General features: G+C 30.7%; 2 protein-coding genes across 4 annotated transcripts; both read left to right on the top strand.

Annotated features, from left to right (window-relative positions):
- The first annotated feature begins 2,563 nt into the window (after positions 1-2,563).
- Positions 2,564-5,490, top strand: LOC123271616 (insulin-like growth factor-binding protein complex acid labile subunit). 2 transcript variants are annotated; one of them, XM_044738009.1, is made up of 3 exons: positions 2,567-3,151; positions 3,237-3,371; positions 4,362-5,490. In XM_044738009.1, exons 1-3 carry the CDS (start codon positions 3,134-3,136, stop codon positions 5,406-5,408), a joined length of 1,200 nt encoding a protein of 399 aa, XP_044593944.1. In that variant the 5' UTR covers positions 2,567-3,133; the 3' UTR covers positions 5,409-5,490. The 2 variants fall into 2 exon arrangements, with proteins under 2 accessions (XP_044593945.1, XP_044593944.1); XM_044738010.1 differs by lacking the exon at positions 3,237-3,371 and having other exon boundaries at positions 2,564-3,151.
- Positions 5,491-12,499: 7,009 nt separating this feature from the next.
- Positions 12,500-20,608, top strand: LOC123271615 (phosphoinositide 3-kinase regulatory subunit 4). 2 transcript variants are annotated; one of them, XM_044738006.1, is made up of 6 exons: positions 12,500-12,755; positions 12,830-13,010; positions 13,112-13,255; positions 13,378-13,532; positions 14,817-15,961; positions 17,851-20,607. In XM_044738006.1, the coding sequence occupies exons 1-6, from the start codon at positions 12,664-12,666 to the stop codon at positions 20,409-20,411; spliced, it is 4,278 nt and encodes a 1,425-aa protein (XP_044593941.1). In that variant the 5' UTR covers positions 12,500-12,663; the 3' UTR covers positions 20,412-20,607. The 2 variants fall into 2 exon arrangements, with proteins under 2 accessions (XP_044593941.1, XP_044593942.1); XM_044738007.1 differs by lacking the exon at positions 12,500-12,755 and having other exon boundaries at positions 12,883-13,014; positions 17,851-20,608.

Raw genomic sequence — 20,608 nt, 5'->3', positions numbered from 1 at the left:
ACGTCGTACTAAGATTTTTTATTATTATTATTTTATTATGTATAACACAATCGTGCTATATAAATATATATATATATATATATAAATGAAAGTATATTATCAGATAAATATATATATAAAGTTTTTAAAATAAAAGATAATAAGCGCAAATATTTAATGCGTTTAAATTCGTTTTATATTATGTTGCACTTGTGTTTTTAAAATATATAAAACACTTACTTTTATTTCTATTATTATTGATATCTTAATCAAGTTTTAAAAAATGTGTAATATTTAAATTAAAACGTAATTATAAATATTATTAATTAGTTTATAAAAATTTATTATTTTACGCACGTATTTTATTTTAAAAAAAAATTATTCGTAGCACTACGATATACCTCATTAAGTAATTGTTATAATATTATAGATTACAATTAAAAAAAAAATATATTTAAGATATATTAAAGATATATTTAAGTTTGATGTATAAATAAGTACAAAGAGTGCCTTGTTGCAGTTACCGTCTACCTCAGAAATTATTGTATTGAATTTTATAGTTTAATTGTAAACAATAGTTATAAACAATAGCGTTAATACCGGAATTAAATAATTGTTTTGTAATAAATACAAGTTGATTAAATAAAATGTGCAGATAATTATTAATTAATATTTTAAAAATCTTAAATAAGATTTAAAAAACTAAATCAAACAAAACTGCTATTTTTTTTAATTACTATTGTATTTACCTTGTAACTTATAATTATGGCCAAGATTTTAGCCTAAAAATTTAAATTTTGATATTACGGCAGAAATATTGGTCGTATAAAAAAATTTTGAAACAAAATTTTTTCAAAATTTTATTTAAAAAAAAAAATGTTTTTTATAATTTTTTTTTAAGACCAATAAGCTGCAATTTTAAAATAATGATTTTTATAAATAGCAAAAATTTGAATTATTAAGTATGAATTTAAATTTTGAAATTACGGCGGAAATATTGGACGTATAAAAAAATTTTTAAAATAAGATTTTTTCAAAATTTTATCTTATAAAGAAAATGTTTCTTATAATTCTTTAAGACCAATAAATAAACCGTAATTTAAATAATGATTTTTATTATTAAGAAAAATTTGAATCATTAAATATGAATCTAAATTTTTAAATAACGCCGGAAATATTGGTCGTATAAAAAAATTTTTGAAATAAGATTTTTTAAGAATTTTATTATATAAAAAAATTTTTAAAATGAAATTTTTTCAAAATTTTATTCTATAAAAAAATGTTTCTTATAATTTTTTCTTATGACCAATAAAGCCGCAATTTTAACATAATGATTTTTATGATCAACAAAAATTTGAATCATTAATTATGAATCTAAATTTTTAAATTATGGCAAAAATATTGGTCGTATAAAAAAATTTTGTTCTATAAAAAAAATTTTTCTTATATATATTTTTTTTTAAGACCAATAAATAAGCCACAATTTTAAATAAATGATTTTTATAATTTGCAAAAATTTTAATGATTAATTATGAATCTATAAATTTTTAAATTTAGATACTTTTTTTAAAAAATTAAATGTCCAACAACTTTTATTTCAAAATTTTTTTTACGACTCATATTTACAGCAAAAATCTTGGGCCTAATACTAGAATAATAACTTCAGATGCCTTAACAACAAACGTTGTATTAATAATTAAGACTGATTTTTCTTTTACTAACTAAAAACTAAAATCTAAATACTATTGCAAGTGTATTATCAACCAATTTATCTAAGTCCAAGATAAAGTAACTAAACATCGTTCCTTTATAATTGTACGACGTAAATGCAAGTACTCGTGTACAAGCACTTAGTTATAGAAAAAAAAAAAAAATTATAAAAAAAAACTTATAAGATACCATTGTCGAAATTTACTAGCTAATAAAAAGAAAATGTGCATTTAATTAAAATATATGTTTGTTAATAAAATCTAAAATAATTCAGTAATTAAATTCCAAAACTGTAATTTCCAAGTAGTAAAAAACTTTTAATAAAAGCTTCGAATTAAAAAGTAATCTGATGAAATAGGATGAAAAGTAAAACATCAGCAAGAGGATAACGAGCCATTGGAGATTTCCCCGCCGGCATTTAAAGATTCGATACAGAGCTAGAGCTAGAGGGTTGATAGCTTCGCTTAGCTTGGTCTTCTAGCTTCCTCTAGCTCAATTCCGTATCCAGTAGAATAGTAGTATGGGAGAGGTGGTGCAATTGTAATAAAAAATTTTATTTTTTCCGACTTAGTTAATGAATGAAAAATTAATATTAACTAATTAAAAAATCAACTAGTTAAAAAATTCCAGATTATACTGCGTGATATCTGAATTATACTCATTATAATCTGGATTATACTCATTGTAATCTGGATTATACTAGCTACTATCTGAAATTTTTTTTCACTCAGTATAATCTGAGATGATATTTTGTTCTTTCCGTGTAAAAAAAAGAATAATAATAATTTCAAGTTTTTTTTAACAATTATTTGTTGAGTGTTACAATTACTATACCCCTTGTTACAATTGCACCATCTCTCCCCTATCTGATTTGAAATCACCTCGACTCTAGATTGAAGCATCCTTCTCTGGCTATCAGTCGAGTCACCTAGTTACAGCAGTACTCTGTTAGTGCTTTAAGCTCTCCTCGGTGTACTGGTACTATACAGAGAGCACGCGAACAGGGAGAATAATTATGAGCTTGCGCACTTCCAACATTTACCGGGGGTAATAGAAGCTGAGCCCAGTTGTATAGCTCCCAATGAAAGCTCAGTTTCAACCGCTCGTACTTGTTAAATCTTACATTTTGCTCCTCTGTACTTCTCAGTGTAGTGATATTATATTTGCTGGAGCCCAGATGTCTCGAATTGAGACTTTGAATCAGTTTCTGAATATTGAGTCTTGCTGAAAAAAAATAAATTTTTTTTTTATCTGTGGAGCTACAAGTAAAATACCATCTATGTACTTGGTAGTCTTTAAGTGAGTGTCGGTATAAAAATATGACAGCTTTTCGCTGGTGACAAACCAGATTATCCTGAGACATATATAACAGACGTGTGCTCCTGCACTCGACACCGCCTATCATCTTGATGCCAAGGCATGCGCTCTAAAAATAACGAGATTGATGTCTCACGGAGCGCAGGTACAAATTTTAATATTATGGCTTTTGTTAGAATTATTTTTTATTTTAGAGATTGTTACTATACCTGGTGGCTTTTGGTTGACAGGTTCCAAGTTTACTGACGTTATGCTTTACGGTGGGGATTTTATGTTCAAATATTTTTGCCCAAGACGAAATAAGTTCAACGACCACAGAGCCTTTTTTGTGTCCATCGGGATGTATATGTCTCTCCTCCAAACAGGTATTGATAATTTATATATCTATGATCTGTCGGTCATGGGTTTGATAACCTGAAATAAGTTACGAGGGATTATTAACTCATGGGAAATTTTTTTTTTTTTTTTTAAATCATGAGATCCAAATATTTAGTTAGAAACTATTGAATTTCGTTTTTATAATAGTTTATTTGCTATAAAATTATTAAAAAATTTTTTATATCTGTCAACTTTAGTGTCATTTTTGACAAATAATTAAAAGAAAAAAATTATTTTTTTAATTATTAACTAGCAACCTTGAAGTCACTTGTGAAATATAAATAAATAATTTTGCTTTATTAAATAATAACTTTTGTTAAATTGCACTGTAATTTTTTAACTATTGATGTTTTTAAAGATATAAGCTCATCTTGATGTTACACTCATCAAGAGCTTTCATTTGAGTACCCACATGCATTTTTGATATATTTTTCATATATACCTATATATAATATATATAAATATATGAAAAATTGATGTGGGTATTCAAATGAAAGGTCTCGATGAGTGTAACATCGGAATGAGCTTATATCTTCAAAAATATCAATATTTCACAAAACACAAGGTAAATTCTTAATTATTGACATTTTTAAAGATATAAGCTCACCCTGATGTTATACTGATAAAGAGCTTTCATTTGAGTACTTACATGCAATTTTTATATATTTTTCATATATACCTATATATAATATATATAAATATATGAAATATATGTAAAATTGATGTGGGTACTCAAATGAAAGGTCTCGATGAGTGTGACATCAAGATGAGCTTATATCTTTAAAAATGTCAATAATTCACGAGATACAAGGCCATACTATCATAAATAGTAATTTAAATGATGAAAAAATTAAAGTATTTATGCAATAATTTATTTATTAAAAAAAATTTGACGTCTCTCAATTGCAGTATCATAAAAAAAACTAAAGCAATAATAAAATGTCTCATAATCTATAACTAAAAAAAAACATTTACAGGTACTTTGCAATACCGGTGGATTAAAGGAAATTCCCACGTACCTTAATCAAGGAATAGAAGATTTATCACTATCAAAAAACGATTTTTCAACAATTGAATCAGACGCATTCAAAGGCTTGCGTTACTTGCGTAAGCTGAGTCTGGACAGCAACAACATAACGGTGATAAAGCCGTTCGCCTTTCGCGGATTGACCACGCTGACCGATTTATCAATCCAATACACCCCCCTCAGCTACATCGGGCAATATTCATTCGCAACTCTGCACAACGTCACCCTAATCCTGCTAGCCCATAACAGGATAAAGTACATCGAGGAGTTTTCATTCGCCGGAACCAGCAACATAAAATTAATTCTGCTGACCAACAATCCGATAGTGACCATCCAGAGCAAAGCCTTCTCAGGACTGAACAACGTCGAGCGGCTGATATTCCCCTCGGGGATCCGGACCATCGAGCCGGACGCATTCAACGGGCTGTCCAACGTCGGTCTGCTGAAGCTGACCTTCATGGACTTGACCAGTCTTCTTCCGTACACCTTCCGCGGACTCAGCCACGTCCAGCTGCTCAACATCCAGGAGAGCGATCTTGGGACGATCAAAGTCGACGCTTTCACAGACTCGGATCACATTGACAACCTGTACATACTCAACAATAAAATAGACTTCATTGAAGAGCTCAAGCTCACTGGTGATAATGCTGTCGGCGAACTGAGGTTCCAAGGGAACCACGTGCTCAGGTCGCCTCGAGCTAAGGACACTTGGCTGAACGTCCACTCGATTTCTGCCCAGAATAATTATTTTTCCTGCGACTGTCTCATCCACGAGTTGTTCGACAGCGACTTCACTAACGGCTCCGTCCAACAGTTCCGTAAAAATAATTTCTGCATATCACCGTTGGAGTACCATGGAAGCCCGATGAGCGAGATTGATTTTGATTTAATTGCTCGGTGTCATGATAAAGTTGTTCAAGATAATCTTGGGTCAAGTGCTCCTTCTTTCATAAGGCATTTTATTATTATTATTTCTATTTTCTACGCCATCCAGTAATATATGCTTCGCTTTCATCTGCAATATAAAATATATACATCAAATCATCAGTCATTAATATTTTATGAGTAAATTGTTAATATTGAAGAGATTTAAATTATTTTTTTATTTATTCTATTTTAAACTGTTTAATTGTTATTATTGTTAATGAAAATGTCATAAATTAAAGATTTATTATTAAATTGTAATTATAATTAGAGAAGTTAACATTTTTTTAAAGAAGATGATAGCAAACAATGTTTGTTTATTTCTTCAATTATAAACTCTTTAATTATAATTATTATGTTAATTTGAATGTCATAAATTAATTATTTATTATTGTTGCATTGTAATTATAATTAAAGAGGTTAGAATTTTTTAATGAAGATGATAGTAAACAATGTTTATTTATTTCTTCAATTATAAACTCTTTAATTATAATTCTTATGTTAATTTGAAAGTCATAAATTAATTATTTATTATTGTTCAATTGTAATTATAATTAAAGAGGTTAAAAATTTTTTAAAGAAGATGATAGCAAACAATGTTTATTTATTTCTTCAATTATAAATTCTTTAATTATAATTTTTATGTTGATTTAAATTTAATTATTTATAATATGTTATTTTTTATTGCTGAATTTTAATTATAATTAAAGAAGTTAATATTTTTTTTAAAGAAGATGATAGTAAACAATGTTTGTCTATTTCTTCAATTATTATTATTGTGTAAATTAAAATATCATTAATTAATAATTTATTATTGTTGAATTGTAATTATAATTAAAGAGGTTAACATTTTTTAAAGAAGATGATAGTAAACAATTATTATTTGTTTCTTCAATTCTAAACTCTTTAATTATAAGTCTTATGTTAATTTGAAAGTCATAAATTAATTATTTATTATTGTTTAATTGTAATTATAATTAAAGAGGTTAGAATCTTTTCAAAGAAAATGATAATAAACAATGTTTATCTATTTCTTCAATTATAATTATTATATCAATTTAAATATCATCAATTAATTACATATAATTTGTTATTAATTATTGTTGAATTGTAATTGTAATTGAAGAGGTTAACATTTTTTAAAGAAGATGATAGTAAACAATTATTATTTGTTTCTTCAATTCTAAACTATTTAATTATAATTATTATGTTAATTTAAATGTAACTATTTATAATTCGTTATTTTTTACTGTTGAATTGTAATTATATTTTTTTTAAAAAAGATGATAGTAAACAATGTTTGTTGATCTCTTTCTTCAATAATAATTATTGTGTAAATTTAAATATCATCAATTAATAATTTATAATTTGTTATTAATTATTGTTGAATTGTAATTATAATTAAAGAGGTTAAAATTTTTTTAAAGAAGATGATAACCTCTTAATTATAATAATTAAATATATAATTATAATAATGTAAATTTGGATATCTTTATATAGAATTTTTATCAAATAATTACATTGAAAGACTTTTTTTTCGTATTATTGTAAATTTATTATTGAATTAGCAATGAAGTTATTTATATATAAATATATTTTAATGTGGATAATATATTGATCGGAAGAAAAATGTAAATTGATAATTTAAAGGAGTTATTTGTAAAATTCAACTTTCTGGAAGTTATTGATTGGAAGCAAGTCCTTCGTTTTGATTTATTTTAAAAATAAAAATACTGAAATTGTGTCACTTCCATTTGCAGAGAAGAATATAGCAGACATCGAATAAATGTCAATAAAATATGTGTTTATATTTCAATGTGATAAATTGTTTCTGATATAAATGTTAAAATAAATTTTTTAAATTTAATAATCGATAATTATTGCTAATTCAATAACTTTAGTAGAATTGTGACGAAAAAATTTTTTTTCTATGTAATTGCTGGGTTTAATTTTTGTAAATGTAATTGTAATTAATAATTAGAAGCTCGTGCTTTGCAAAAATAAATTTATCATGAGGATGGTCTGAAGGTACATATCAATATGCTTGGCTTTGCATTTGTATCTAAAGAACATTTTCATAATAGTTAAATCGAGGACCATGACTCTTTTTACAGAATAAATAAAAAACAACAAAAGTATAATTAAATTGATAAATATTAATAATAAATAACATTTAAATAAAAAATATCCTCGTTTCCTTTCAGAGACGCTAGATTGTCGCTCTTGCGCCAATTTTGTTACATGTAGTTATATCAATAACTAAATAAATAACTTTAAAGTACTTACTTGTTTTATAAATAATTTATACTCTTCTTCTATAAATTTTAAACATTTCAAGGTGATATTTAAAATTTCTATTAAAATTAAAAACACTGAAAAAATTGTTTTTTTTTTTTTTTTTGTTCACAGCAATTCCACCCGGAAATTAGGCACAAAGGTGCATTATTTGCCTATCAATGGATATAAGTAATAATTACGTTGAAAACGGATCAACCATTTTATTTTCTTCAGCCATTTCATTTTCTAAATAATCGATATAATTGTTATAAGTCTCATGTGCAACAAGATCTTCATAAATATAAGGATTATTCAAACAAGGATTATCTCCTTGCTTAGTGACATTAATGTCGAATTTTCCTACATTATGTTTCAATTGATCCCACACTTCAGATATGATGATAGTAACACGGTAATTATTGCGGCGATTGTAGGCTTCAGATATTTCCTCAAAACGTTTGAGTTTCTCTTTTAAAAGTTTTCGTTTAAAATTACACTTATCGCAGGGACATTTAAGCTTTATATCTTTTAAAAAAAGTTCAATAATTAATTAGTAAATAAATAATAAATAGTTTAAAAAGTTGCGCATATTTATGTTATAACAGGAAAATAAAAATAATTTTTTTCTTACTAAATTCCTTAAAAGAAAAGCACCATATAGAAATAATTTGGTTATTTTCTTCTTGTTTCATTGACATGGCACTGTAAAATTAAGTTGTTAAAATTATTTCATTTAAAATAAACATTGCATCTCGATAATAAAAAGAATAACAAATTAATAATAGTAATTAATGCATATAAATTATAATTACATTGAAAATTGATCAACTAGCTCATTTTCTTTAGTATTGTTGTCCAAATAATCGAGATAATTATTCAAACTTTGATAATTGATAATACGTTGATAAAGATACATAGATTTCCAACAAAGATGATCTCCTACAGTTTAGATTCGTCGGTATAAGGATAGTTAGGGTGACGGAGCCAGAAGGCTCTAGATTTTTCATTAAAAAAGTTTGGATTTCCTTGTTTAAAAGTTTGACCATGTCACTAAACTCATCGCAGCGACGTGTACGTCTTATGCCATGCTTAGCCATGAGAAAAAGTTTAATAATGAATTAGTAAACACACTACACGGAATAAAAAAAAAAAACTCGAAAAATTACAGTATAAAATGGAAAATCGGTCCCGTCGTAATCAAAACTAGAAAAATTACAGTATAAAACAACATTTTTCTAAATTCGCAATTTTTTAATTTAATATTCAGAGCTTTCAATGTAAATATTACATTTTACAATGTAATTCTTATAAAATCTGTAATAATTACATTAAAAACTGTAATTTTTCCAGTTTTCATCACAAAGCGCCACGTTGCATTATATGGGTGATTCTCTGTAAAGATGTTTTTTGCTATCCCAGGCATTTTTTTATTAGAAAAATTGTTATTTTATTACTAAAAAAAATTTATTACGAAAGTAAAAAAACATTTCTATTTGGAGCATTGAAAACTAAAATGAAATAAATTTTGGTTTTTTTGCTATAAATTCGTAAACCACCGAAATAACAGTCCCCTGGGCTGTCCCATTCCCAAAATTAAAACTTTAAGATTAAATTTTAAGTTATTCGTCCATAATATATAATTTGGTCCATAATGTTTATAAACTCAATTAGTTAACTAACAATCTTCTTCAATAAAAAGTACCGAAAAAATTAATTTGTTTCATTAAATTCATTAAACCTAAGTTTGTCTCAGGCATTTTAAAATCATTCCCCTGCCAGAAGTTCAAAGCCAAAAAGAAATGCAGCGTGTTATTTTACCTTTTGTAAGATTTATAAGGATCCAACTAGCCTTGAGTTAATAACCATAGGGCTGTTAGCGCTTTATCGGCATTTTATTTAGTGTCAAAGCACCGTTTGTGATGAAAATATGTGTCTGGGCCACTTCAAAACTCAGTCCCCTGGCAGCTATTTTTATTTATAATTTATTTATAAAATTGGATCCATAAGTCTTAATATTATTCTAATTAATGTAAACATTAATTGAGAACTTAAAAAGTAGAATGCATTGAAATAGTTTGCTTGATTTTTCTCAATTTGATAAAAAAAATCAGTCCCCTGTCATGTTGTATGGCAAAACATACACAAATATCGAAAAAGCAAAAATTAATTCGGCTGTTTATTTATTATAATTAAGCTGATAGTTTTGTAGCCCTTGTTATTTTTTTTTCTAATAAAATCAAAAATAATTCGGTCGGACTGGGCGCTTTATAGAATTGCATTTTTAGATCTAGACTTGAAATTTAATTAGAGTATTGTTTTAACTTGCACAGATTCCCAATTCTATCGAATTGACATGCACCTTTTATCCATGTAATTATTCTAGCTAATATTCATTGTAACTTTCAATGTGCAATCATCCACAGATTCGGTAAAATCTGGCGCCAAGTTCCGTTCAAATCCGTTTTAAACGGAGCGCCAGACTACCGACTGTGTTTACTGTAAGCAGAACGGTTTTTTGAGGCAGCGAAATTTTATTTAATTCTACGGTAATTTTTTTACCCAATTTGTTTATCATATAACAGTAATTCATAATGTATTTCTGTTATGTATAATGATATCTCTTGAACGAATCGACTGAAATTATGTGAAATTATGTGAAGTTATGTGCAGGAAACATTTTTCGGTTTTCTTTCGTTCATGATTTCTCTTGAACGAATCGACTGAAATTATGTGAAATTATGTGAAATTATGTGAAGTTATGTGCGGAAAAAACGTTTCGGTTTTCATTCGTTCATGATTTCTCTTGAACGAATCGACTGAAATTATGTGAAATTATGTGAAATTATGTGAAGTTATGTGCAGGAAACACTTTTCGGTTTTCTTTCGTTTATGATATCTCTTGAACGAATTGACTGCACTGATAGAAGGATTTATTTGTATTAAATAATATTTGTTAATAGCTAACAAATCATTTATTAGAGACCATTTTTTAATGTTAAATAAATATTTCTTAGTATTCAAAATGATTTGTTTGTATTCAATAAATCTGATATTCATTTATTAAGTATTAATAAATCTTTTTAAATACTAAGAAATATTTGTTAAGGCCTAACAAATGGCTTCTAATAAATGATTTGTTAAATATTAACAAATCTTTTTAACTATAAACAAATCTATTAGTGTGAAGTTATGTGAAATTAAATTCTATGTCAAAAGTATAGAAAGACTATCTCTTTGAGCTTGGAGAGCTCAAAATAAGACATAAGTTGTTTTTTTGAGCTCGAAGAGCAATTATTAGTGCAATTTTAAGCGCCTAGGTATGTAAGTGGCGGGAAGTTGCAGGGATGGCCTTCAGGGTCAACCGTTTGTCTAATTTTTTTTTTAATTTTTAAATTTACAATAAAATTTTTTTTAATTTCCGAAAATCATAAACAATCATATCGGTTACTTGGATTTTTTTATTTTTTTATTTTGTAAGTATCTTTTTGTAAAGAAAAAAAAAAATTTTTTTTTCCTAATAGTCTTATGAACGTGGACTTGGCGCGATTTTTTTACAGTGAAACTGTTTTTAATCGGATTATAACATTCCCGTGTCTTTCTTACAAAAATGAATAATAATTGATATGAAAAAAAAAAATTTGTAATGAGCATTGAAAGTTTCAGTTAAAGAAATTGCAGGTCTCATAAGTGAAGAAATCTGCCTAGTATATAAACACAACCATTAGAATTAAAAAACTTATTTTAAACAAATGACAATCGAATAGAATAAATTCAGTTGCAATAAAAATTCATTTTTTCTAAGTCAAAAAAAATATATAGGTTCCGGATAAGTAATCACCACAAATCATATATACTAAAACCTGCTCTGAAACACGCTGCATTTTATGGTATAAGTATTGTTTCGATCGGTTCAGTAATTTTCGCAGTATAACCGGACAAAAAAACCGGATCTCCATTTATTAGTCTAGACAATAAATATTTTAAAAAATCGTATAATTTATTGGAAAAATAAAAATTATCTATTTCTTACCAAGTTCGTCTACAGACTGGTGCAGTTCAGAAACTATCTGGGGATCTTCTGACTTTAACATGGCTCTGTAAAATTAAGTTGTTATAATTATTCACTTTAAATTGAACACTTCAGGTTTATTATCAATATTTTTCCACAAAGAATTAATAATAATAATAATAATAATAATAATGCGTAAGAAAATTAGCGTAGGTCAAAAACAATATCTGGAGATAAAAAAATGCTGATATTGATACTGACTAATTTAATAAATAAAAAATAAATAATTAAAAATTAATAAGTCACTGATTTATCAATTAATTATCAGCAGTTGTTTTTTTTTTTTTTTTTTTCAGTAACAACTTTTTTAAAACTAAATCTATAAATTTAAAAAAACTTTAAAAACATGACCAATTAATTACCATATATAAATACTTACCGCAATTGCAGGGTCAGAAAAATTCTTCGAATAATAAAATTTAAACAACACGCTGTTTATCCTGGAATATTTTGAAATTTATTGTTGAAAATAAATTTATTATATGTAGAATATTATAAGCTTGGCTTTGATCTTGTCTGTACATGAAACCAACAACTGAATTTGAGTTTAGAAAGAAAGCAGGTGTAATGGTGGACTAAACACCGAAAATGGTGGGTAAAAAAAAATTTACAAGATATATTAGACTATTTACTAATAGGTATAAACTATGGAGGTAGAGGGTAGAGATTACTATATATTTATTATGGAGGGTAGAAATACTTCGTCCCTCCATAATATAATATTTATGTATATTTATGAATTTTCCCGCAATTCCCGGATTGTAGCGCCATCAGTTGGCAAAACAGATACTAAAATAAATTTCTCTGTTTTTTTAATTGTTACTTTCTAGACGTCAGTAACAACAGCTGACACTACAACCTCACTTTCCATATTTTAATTCGTATCATCTTAACAATAATGTTGATAACATTAATCAAAAATAAATAGTATTTTATATTAATCACAATAATTATTAAATTTAATAAGTGTAAAAGTGTAATCATGGGCAATCAGCTGGTTGGAATAGCACCAAGTCAAATTTTTCCAGTTGAACATTATTTGACAGATCACAGTGACCTATTGTTTGACATTAAGTGAGTATTATCTTTATAAATATAATCTCAAATTATTTTATAAATTCACTTATTTATTTTTCTTTTATTTTCAGCTTAGGAAGCACGAGATTCTTCAAAGTTGCTCGAGCGAGAAGTCAAGAAGGCTTGATAGTGGTGAAAGTTTTTGTTATTCATGATCCGACACTTCCTTTGTCAACTTACAATGATAAATTAGAAGAAATTAGATCGAAACTTGCGTCAGCTGTCAATTGTTTGCCCTTTCAAAGAACTATAGTTGGTATTAAATTTGAGTTTTAATTGTTAGTTATTTATTATTATTAATAATTGTATTTTTGTTTTTTTTTTTTTTTTTTTTTTTTTTTTTTTTATAACAGCTGACAGAGAAAGCTGGGTTTATTATGAGAGAGTATGTAAAGTACTCACTGTATGACAGAATCAGCACGAGACCTTTTTTGTCAAATATTGAAAAAAAATGGATTACGTTTCAAGTTTTGTATGCACTTCATCAAGCTCATAAGGTAATAATAATAATTACACATTGAAATCAGCTGACATCTGTCAATTTAAAGAATTTTTTTAAATAAATAAATTATAATATAAATTTATTTGTTAATTATTTAAAAAAAATTATGAATTGCAGTTTGGAGTATGTCACGGTGATATAAAATTAGAAAATATAATGATAACAAGTTGGAACTGGGTATTATTGACAGACTTTGCCAGTTTCAAGCCTACATATTTACCTGAAGATAACCCAGCTGATTTTTCATATTTCTTTGATACATCTAGAAGAAGGTAATTTAATAGTTAAAAAAAAAAAAAAAACCTGTCAATTTTTTAGATTTTTATAAGAAGTAAATTGTAGAAAAATTTTAATTTAAAAATTCTACTTGTCAAAATTAAAAAGAAAAAAAGTACAATTTTTTCTTTTAATGAGTTTGTGATAAAAATTAAAAAAATTGTCAGATTAATCTATATCATTAAGGGCCAGTTTTTCAATCCAAGATAAAATTTTATCCAGGATAAAATTATTATTGCTAGTATATTTATATATGTGAAATATATAGATATATTTTATCATTGGATAAAATTTTATCCTGGATTGAAAAACTGGCCCTAAGTAAATAAGTAAAATTTTGGTTAATTTTGTCACCAATAGTTAATTTATGATTATTTAGGCTACATTTGAAAATGCTTTATCTCTAGATACATAATTAAGAAATGACCTTGTATCTTGTGAACTATTGACATTTTTAAAGATATAAGCTCATTCTGATGTTACACTCATCGAGACCTTTCATTTGAGTACCCACATCAATTTTTCATATATTTTATATATATGGTATTTGTGAAATATATAAATATATAAAATATATGAAAAATTGATGTGGGTACTCAAATGAAAGGTCTTGATGAATGTAACAGCGGGATGAGCTTATATCTTTGAAAATGTCAATAGTTCACGAGATACAGGGTCATTGCTTAATTATTGACATTTTTAAAGATATAAGCTCATTCTGATGTTACCCTCATCGAGACCTTTTATTTGAGTACCCACATCAATTTTTCATATATTTTATATATTTATATATATTACATATATGTATAAATGAAAAATATATAAAAAATACATGTGGGTACTCAAATGAAAGCTTTTAATGAGTGTAACACCATGATGAGCTTATATCTTTAAAAATATCATAAGTTGACAAAATACAATATAATTTCTTAATTATTGACATTTTTAAAGATATAAGCTCATTCTAATATTACACTCATCGAGACCTTTCATTTGAGTACCCACATGTATTTTTTATATTTTTCATATATTACATATATGTACATATATATGAAAAATATATGAAAAATACATGTGGGTACTCAAATGAAAGCTCTTGATGAGCGTAACATCAAGATGAGCTTATATCTTTAAAAACGTCAATATTTAAGAAAGTACCGTGCAATTTAACAAAATTCATTATTTAATAAAAAATTTTATTTATTTACATTTCACAAGTCACGGTAGTTACATAGTGACTGCAAGGTCGCTAGTATTATTTTACATAAATTTATTTTCAGAACATGCTACATAGCACCAGAACGTTTCGTAAAGACTCTATCATCAGAACTAAGCAGCACCTTATTGCTTCCGGAGCAAGAATTAAAAACCGGCGACTTGCATCCGACGATGGACATATTTTCCGCGGGATGTGCTCTAACAGAGCTCTACAACGAAGGGCACCCGCCATTTGACTTTTCCCAGCTGCTAGCCTACCGAAACAGCGAATACTCAGCCAGTAAGCACCTGGACAAAATAGACGATTCCGGAATTCGCGATCTTCTGGCTTCAATGCTCGAAAAAAATCCGTCAAACAGAAAAAGCGCTGAGATTTATTTATCCCAGGCCCGAGGAAAAATCTTCCCCGAGTACTTTTACTCTTTTTTGCAGTCGTACATGCTAATATTTTCCGCAGCTCCGATAATGTCTCCCGATGAAAAAATAAACCGTCTGAAAAAGGATATTTGTAATATAATAAACATATTTAAGAGCGAAGAAATCGTTTCTAGTCGTAAAAATAGTAATAATGATGACAAGAGCGACAGCATGAAGAAGAGTATCAACGGAAGCAACATTGAATTGAGCCGTGAAGATTCAGCAGAGCCTAGTGAGGAGAATACCATTATTGAAGGCGACAGCGATCAGAGTTTTGACAAAAGTGATGCTAATATTACCAGTGACACTAAATTGTCCAAGTATGAAAATAACAAACCAGTCAACCTCAACTCAGAAGAAACTCTCGGAACTTTGCAGAGAGACGTAGAAGCAGACTTGGAAGAGTTTAAAATAAAATCCGACAAGCTTGAAGGGTTGATAATAATAACCCAGCTCGTGACCTCTTGCATCCGCGGGTTGCATCACTCCCAATCAAAATTACAAAGCCTTGAAATTCTTTTGGAGTTAGCAGAAAACACTTCGGACGAAACAATCCTGGACCGGATCCTGCCGTACATTTTCCACCTGGTCCATGACCCAGCGCCTCGCGTCCGAGTGTCAGCGATTCACACGCTGACAAAGTGTCTCTACTTGGTGAAAAGCATCCCACCAACCGACGTGAACATCTTCCCCGAGTATATCCTTCCAGGCCTGGCCCATGTGACTCAGGACGAAGCGGTCATAGTCCGCGCAGCTTACGCGGAAAACATCGCGCACTTGGCGCATATAGGTTCGTCAGAAACTGTACTTTCAGAAAAACTAGTGGTCGCTAGAAAATTATGTAGCATATTAAATTTATTTCGACGGTCTAATTAGCAATTGGTCTAACTCCTTGTTTTTTAGAGAATGAATTTTTAACATTTTGATGTAGCAATAGTCTAATTATAAATTATTTGAATGATCCAAATCAAAACAATCAATTTTATCAGATAAATTTAATCAAATAATATTTTGTTAATATATATATTAAATTTCGAACTAATTGTTTTTTCGTACAAATAGAAGTACGAGAATTTTTTCTAAAATGAAATTAGACAATTTTCTAATTAGAACGTCGATTTCACAGATAAGATATTTACAGTCGACTCTGTCTAAAGGTTCCAGGCCGGGACAGAACCATTGCTTAAAGGTTATCCCCCTTCTCTGAACATTGCACGTAATGGGTGCGCAATAGAAAACATTAGTCTTTATGGGGATTCAAAACGCGCGCTTAAATTATTAACTCTGATTGGTTATAGACTATAATTTAGTACTCAAGAGTAGGAGAATATCCTGGAACCTTTAGCCAGCGTATCTATGGAACCTTTAGACTAGGAATGGGCGATGTTAGCAAAAAAATCGACATCGGACTATCGATTTTCGAAATTTTTCACCATCGAACCATCGATGATTTGACAAAAACATCGATTGTAGACATCGATGTTGAAAATGCGCGCGAAAATTCGAAAAAATTATGCTTATAACCTAATTTGGCGTAAAAAGAAATAATTTTTAATTATTTTAATTATTATTGCCCGTACACCCTCAAAATTTTGACTAAAATCCAAAAAACCCTAAATAAGGCAAAAAATTGCGAAAAACTGCAGCCACAGCGATGAATAAAATTTTGTGGACCTAGATCAAGCATGATTTTTATATATTTCAATTAACTGAATCTGAATTTGAACGATAATTAGCCCGTTGAGCCGTTAAAATTTGAAAAAATAGCAAAAAACTAAAAAAAATGACAATAAATCATGAAAAATCGAAATTATCAGAATAAAAAAATTTTTTGGATTCAGATTGAGTATGATTAAAATTCAAAAAAATCTCAAAAACCAAAAAAATCGGGAAAATTAAAGTTATAAATAAGAGAAAAAAATCTATTAAACACTGTGTAGGTCATTTAAAGTTTAAAAAAATTCGATACAATCGAACGACAGTCTGAAATTCGAAAATATGGTTATTTCGTTATTTTTGAATTCTAAGATCATATTCCAGCTATGAAAATGCACTTGCAAGTCATTAATAATTGTGTTTAATAGATTTTTTTCCCATATTTATAACTGTAATTTTTACGATTTTTTTTCGGTATTTTCAGATTTTTTTTTTAATTTTTAGCGCGCGCTAAAAAATTTCTAGTAGAAATTTATTTCGATGTCCATGGTTCATTATTCTACATCGACCATCGATGTTTCGATTCCAAAAAAAATCGACCAAAAAAATCGATGTTTCCCGGAAAAAACATCGATAGTCGAAACATCGATGTATATCGCCCATCCCTACTTTAGACAGCGGGAACCTTTAGACAGAGTCGACTGTATGAAGTGCTGTAAGATGGACGGCGGAGTTCATAAAATGGTCCACCTTTACAAGCTTGGAATTGTTTTTCAAATATGCTTGTAAACAAACACCTGAGGTATGTTTCTATTCGTCAGAAACTGTACTCTCAGAAAAACTACCGATCGCTACAGAATTATGTATTATATTAACCTTCCGTTACTCGTGCTTTCTCTAGTGTCTCACTCGTACTCACACCAATTCTATTAGGTTAAGTAGTATTGGGCGGCAAATCCCTCTATAGCGCGAGTAACGAAGGGTTAAATTTATTTCACAAATAAGATATTTTTTTTTTCATAGCCTTAAGATACCTGGAGAACGCGCACCTGACCAACCTGGGAAACAAAGAAGGCCCGAAGCCCAGCTACGACAGCGAATTGCAAACTCTGCACGAAATGGTCCAGCAGTCGGTATCAATGTTGTTAACAGACTCTTCAAACCTAGTGAAGCAGACCTTGATGGAGAGCGGGATCAACAAGCTCTGCGTGTTCTTCGGCAAGCAGAAGGCCAACGACGTGCTGCTGAGCCACGTGATAACCTTCTTAAACGACAAAGAAGACAAGCAGCTCCGTGGATCCTTCTTCGAGTGCATCGTCGGCGTGGCGGCTTACGTCGGCTGGCACAGCAGTCCAATCCTGATGCCACTGCTCCAGCAAGGACTGACCGATCCTGAGGAATTCGTCACCAGGAAGGCCATCAACGCCATGGCGACGCTCACCGAGCTCGGGCTGCTTCACAAGTCCGCGTTATACCAATTATTAGCAGAGACCGTTGTATTCTTGGTGCATCCTAACTTGTGGATCAGACACGCGACTGTAGGCCTCATCTCAGCCGCGGCAAGGACGCTCAATCTCGTGGATGTCCAGTGCAAGGTCCAGGCGATGATCCAGCCGTACCTCAAGCACTCGCTGATCCAGATCGAGAAAGAAGTTCTAGTTCTTGAAGCTCTAATCCAACCGATTCCACGGGTGGTTTATGATTCGGTGATTAAGTATCATGATGTTGAAGAACTGTTCCGGGCGTTCGAGGAACGCAAAGCCGCCAGGTCCAAAGCTATCACTGGAAGCGTTCCGCAGTACAGTGAAACTTCCACGTCGCTGAGGAACCTGTTCCGAAGGTTAAGTTCCGAGTCTATGACTGAAACTGTTGAAGATCAGCTACTAGCGATGAAAGCGCACTTGATAAAAATCAACAAGTACAGAATTTCCGCTGATAATAAGCACAATGCCATGAAATCAGTAACAGAAGGCAAGCTTGAATTGAGCATGATCAAAGACTCCATTCGCCACCACGTGGTTGTTCTTTACCCGGACTCCAAAAACGATATTGGAGTTAATTATAAAAAATTCGACCGGAGAACTTCTGACAGTACCGGGAACTATACAATGAACCAAGAATGGCGGACGATGTTCGCAGCTCAGGATAATAACCACTCGAATAAAATGTCTGAGCTAACAAGCAGCAGTCCTTCCCCAACAATTCACAGCGGAGATATTCATCTCTCGCCGCAGCACAGTTTAACTGATATAAACAGCATGAACGACCATTCGCTCCACGAGAGGTCGTACATTCAGTACCGCTGCGCCCCCTGTCGGCTGGAACTGAGACAACTTACTTGCCGCAAGCAGGAACAGCACGCGGCGGCGCTCAGAGCGCAGCACTGGGCGGACAATATGGCCTGGCATGGAACGAGATTGTTGTCCAGCAGTTGGAGACCCAGAGGAGTTCCTGTGGCGTATTTGCACGAACACCGCGCAGCGGTTAACAGGTTAGTGTCCATTCCAGATTCCGGATTGTTCGCGAGCAGCGCCGCGGACGGGTGTGTCAGAGTTTGGGACGCGAGCAAGATGGAAGGCAAGAATCTTGCCAATAGGTCGCGCCAGACGTATGTTCACCGCGGTGGCCCTCTGGTGGGACTGGCGGTTTGCGAACAGGGCCAATCTCTGGCCAGTTCCGCGAGCCAGTCGGGGTCTTTGTTTGTTTTGAGGTTAGACAATGGAACCAGTAAGATGAGCGTGGTTTCTTCCAAGCAGTTGGATGTTACGAATGAAGGGTGCGCTGTGGATCTTCAGTATTTAGACTCGGGCTCGCAGTCGGTGTTGGTTTACGCTACGCTTTATGGTTCGCTAATTGGCTGGGATTTAAGGTGTCCTGGAACGGCTTGGCGGCTGGAAAACGACCTTAAGCACGGGGTCATAACCTCTTTTTGCGTGAATAATTATCAGCAGTGGCTGGCGCTTGGAACCAGTTCTGGAGCTCATATTTGTTGGGATTTAAGGTTCCAGCTGCCGATAAGTAACATCAAGCACCCAACTGGCGCCAGGGTTAGGAAGGTCATCACCCACCCGACGGAACAATCTTGGATTATCTCCAGTGTTCAGGGGAACAATGAGATCTCCATGTGGAACTTGGAGACTGGATTCCGCCAGATGGTGCTCTGGGCGTCCAGCGCGCCACCTTTGAGTCATTCTCAGGAAGGTCACAGTATTTGCGGAATGCACGCTGGTTCCACGGACAGATCCGGGTTCCTCCTGGCAGGGGGCACTGACATGCGTTTGAGGTTCTGGGATCTGAACACGCCGAACGAGTCGTATGTGGCGCTGCCTGCTGCTTCTGATACTATAGCGCCGAATTCTTTGGCGTACGAACAGCGGCTCATTGATGGAACTAATGTTGTTCAAGAGGTTATTGCGGCTACTGGGCCTATTTCTACTGGCGCGAGAGTCAGGTCTGAAGAGGGCGTTGCTCCGCCATTAGAAGCGCCAAATCCGGGACACCATGATACTATTTCGGCGGTTGCTATGTCTAATACTTGTATTCTTACTGGTAGCACTGATGGATTAATTCAAGTCTGGAAGTGATATTTTTTTTTATTTTTTTTTTAAGGTTATGTGTTAGAGTTTCATTTAAATAATTATTGGTGTATATTTTTAAAAAATGAAACAAACTGACTGTAAATCTCCTGTGACCTATTAGATACTCTGGTAAGATTTAATATAAATTATTTTTGTACATACGTGTGAGTGTGTGAGTGATAATAACAATTATAAAATTATAA

The sequence above is a fragment of the Cotesia glomerata genome, linkage group LG9 (assembly GCF_020080835.1).
Source record: "Cotesia glomerata isolate CgM1 linkage group LG9, MPM_Cglom_v2.3, whole genome shotgun sequence".
NCBI lineage: Eukaryota > Metazoa > Arthropoda > Insecta > Hymenoptera > Braconidae > Cotesia > Cotesia glomerata.
This window is presented reverse-complemented; position numbering and strand designations above follow the sequence as displayed.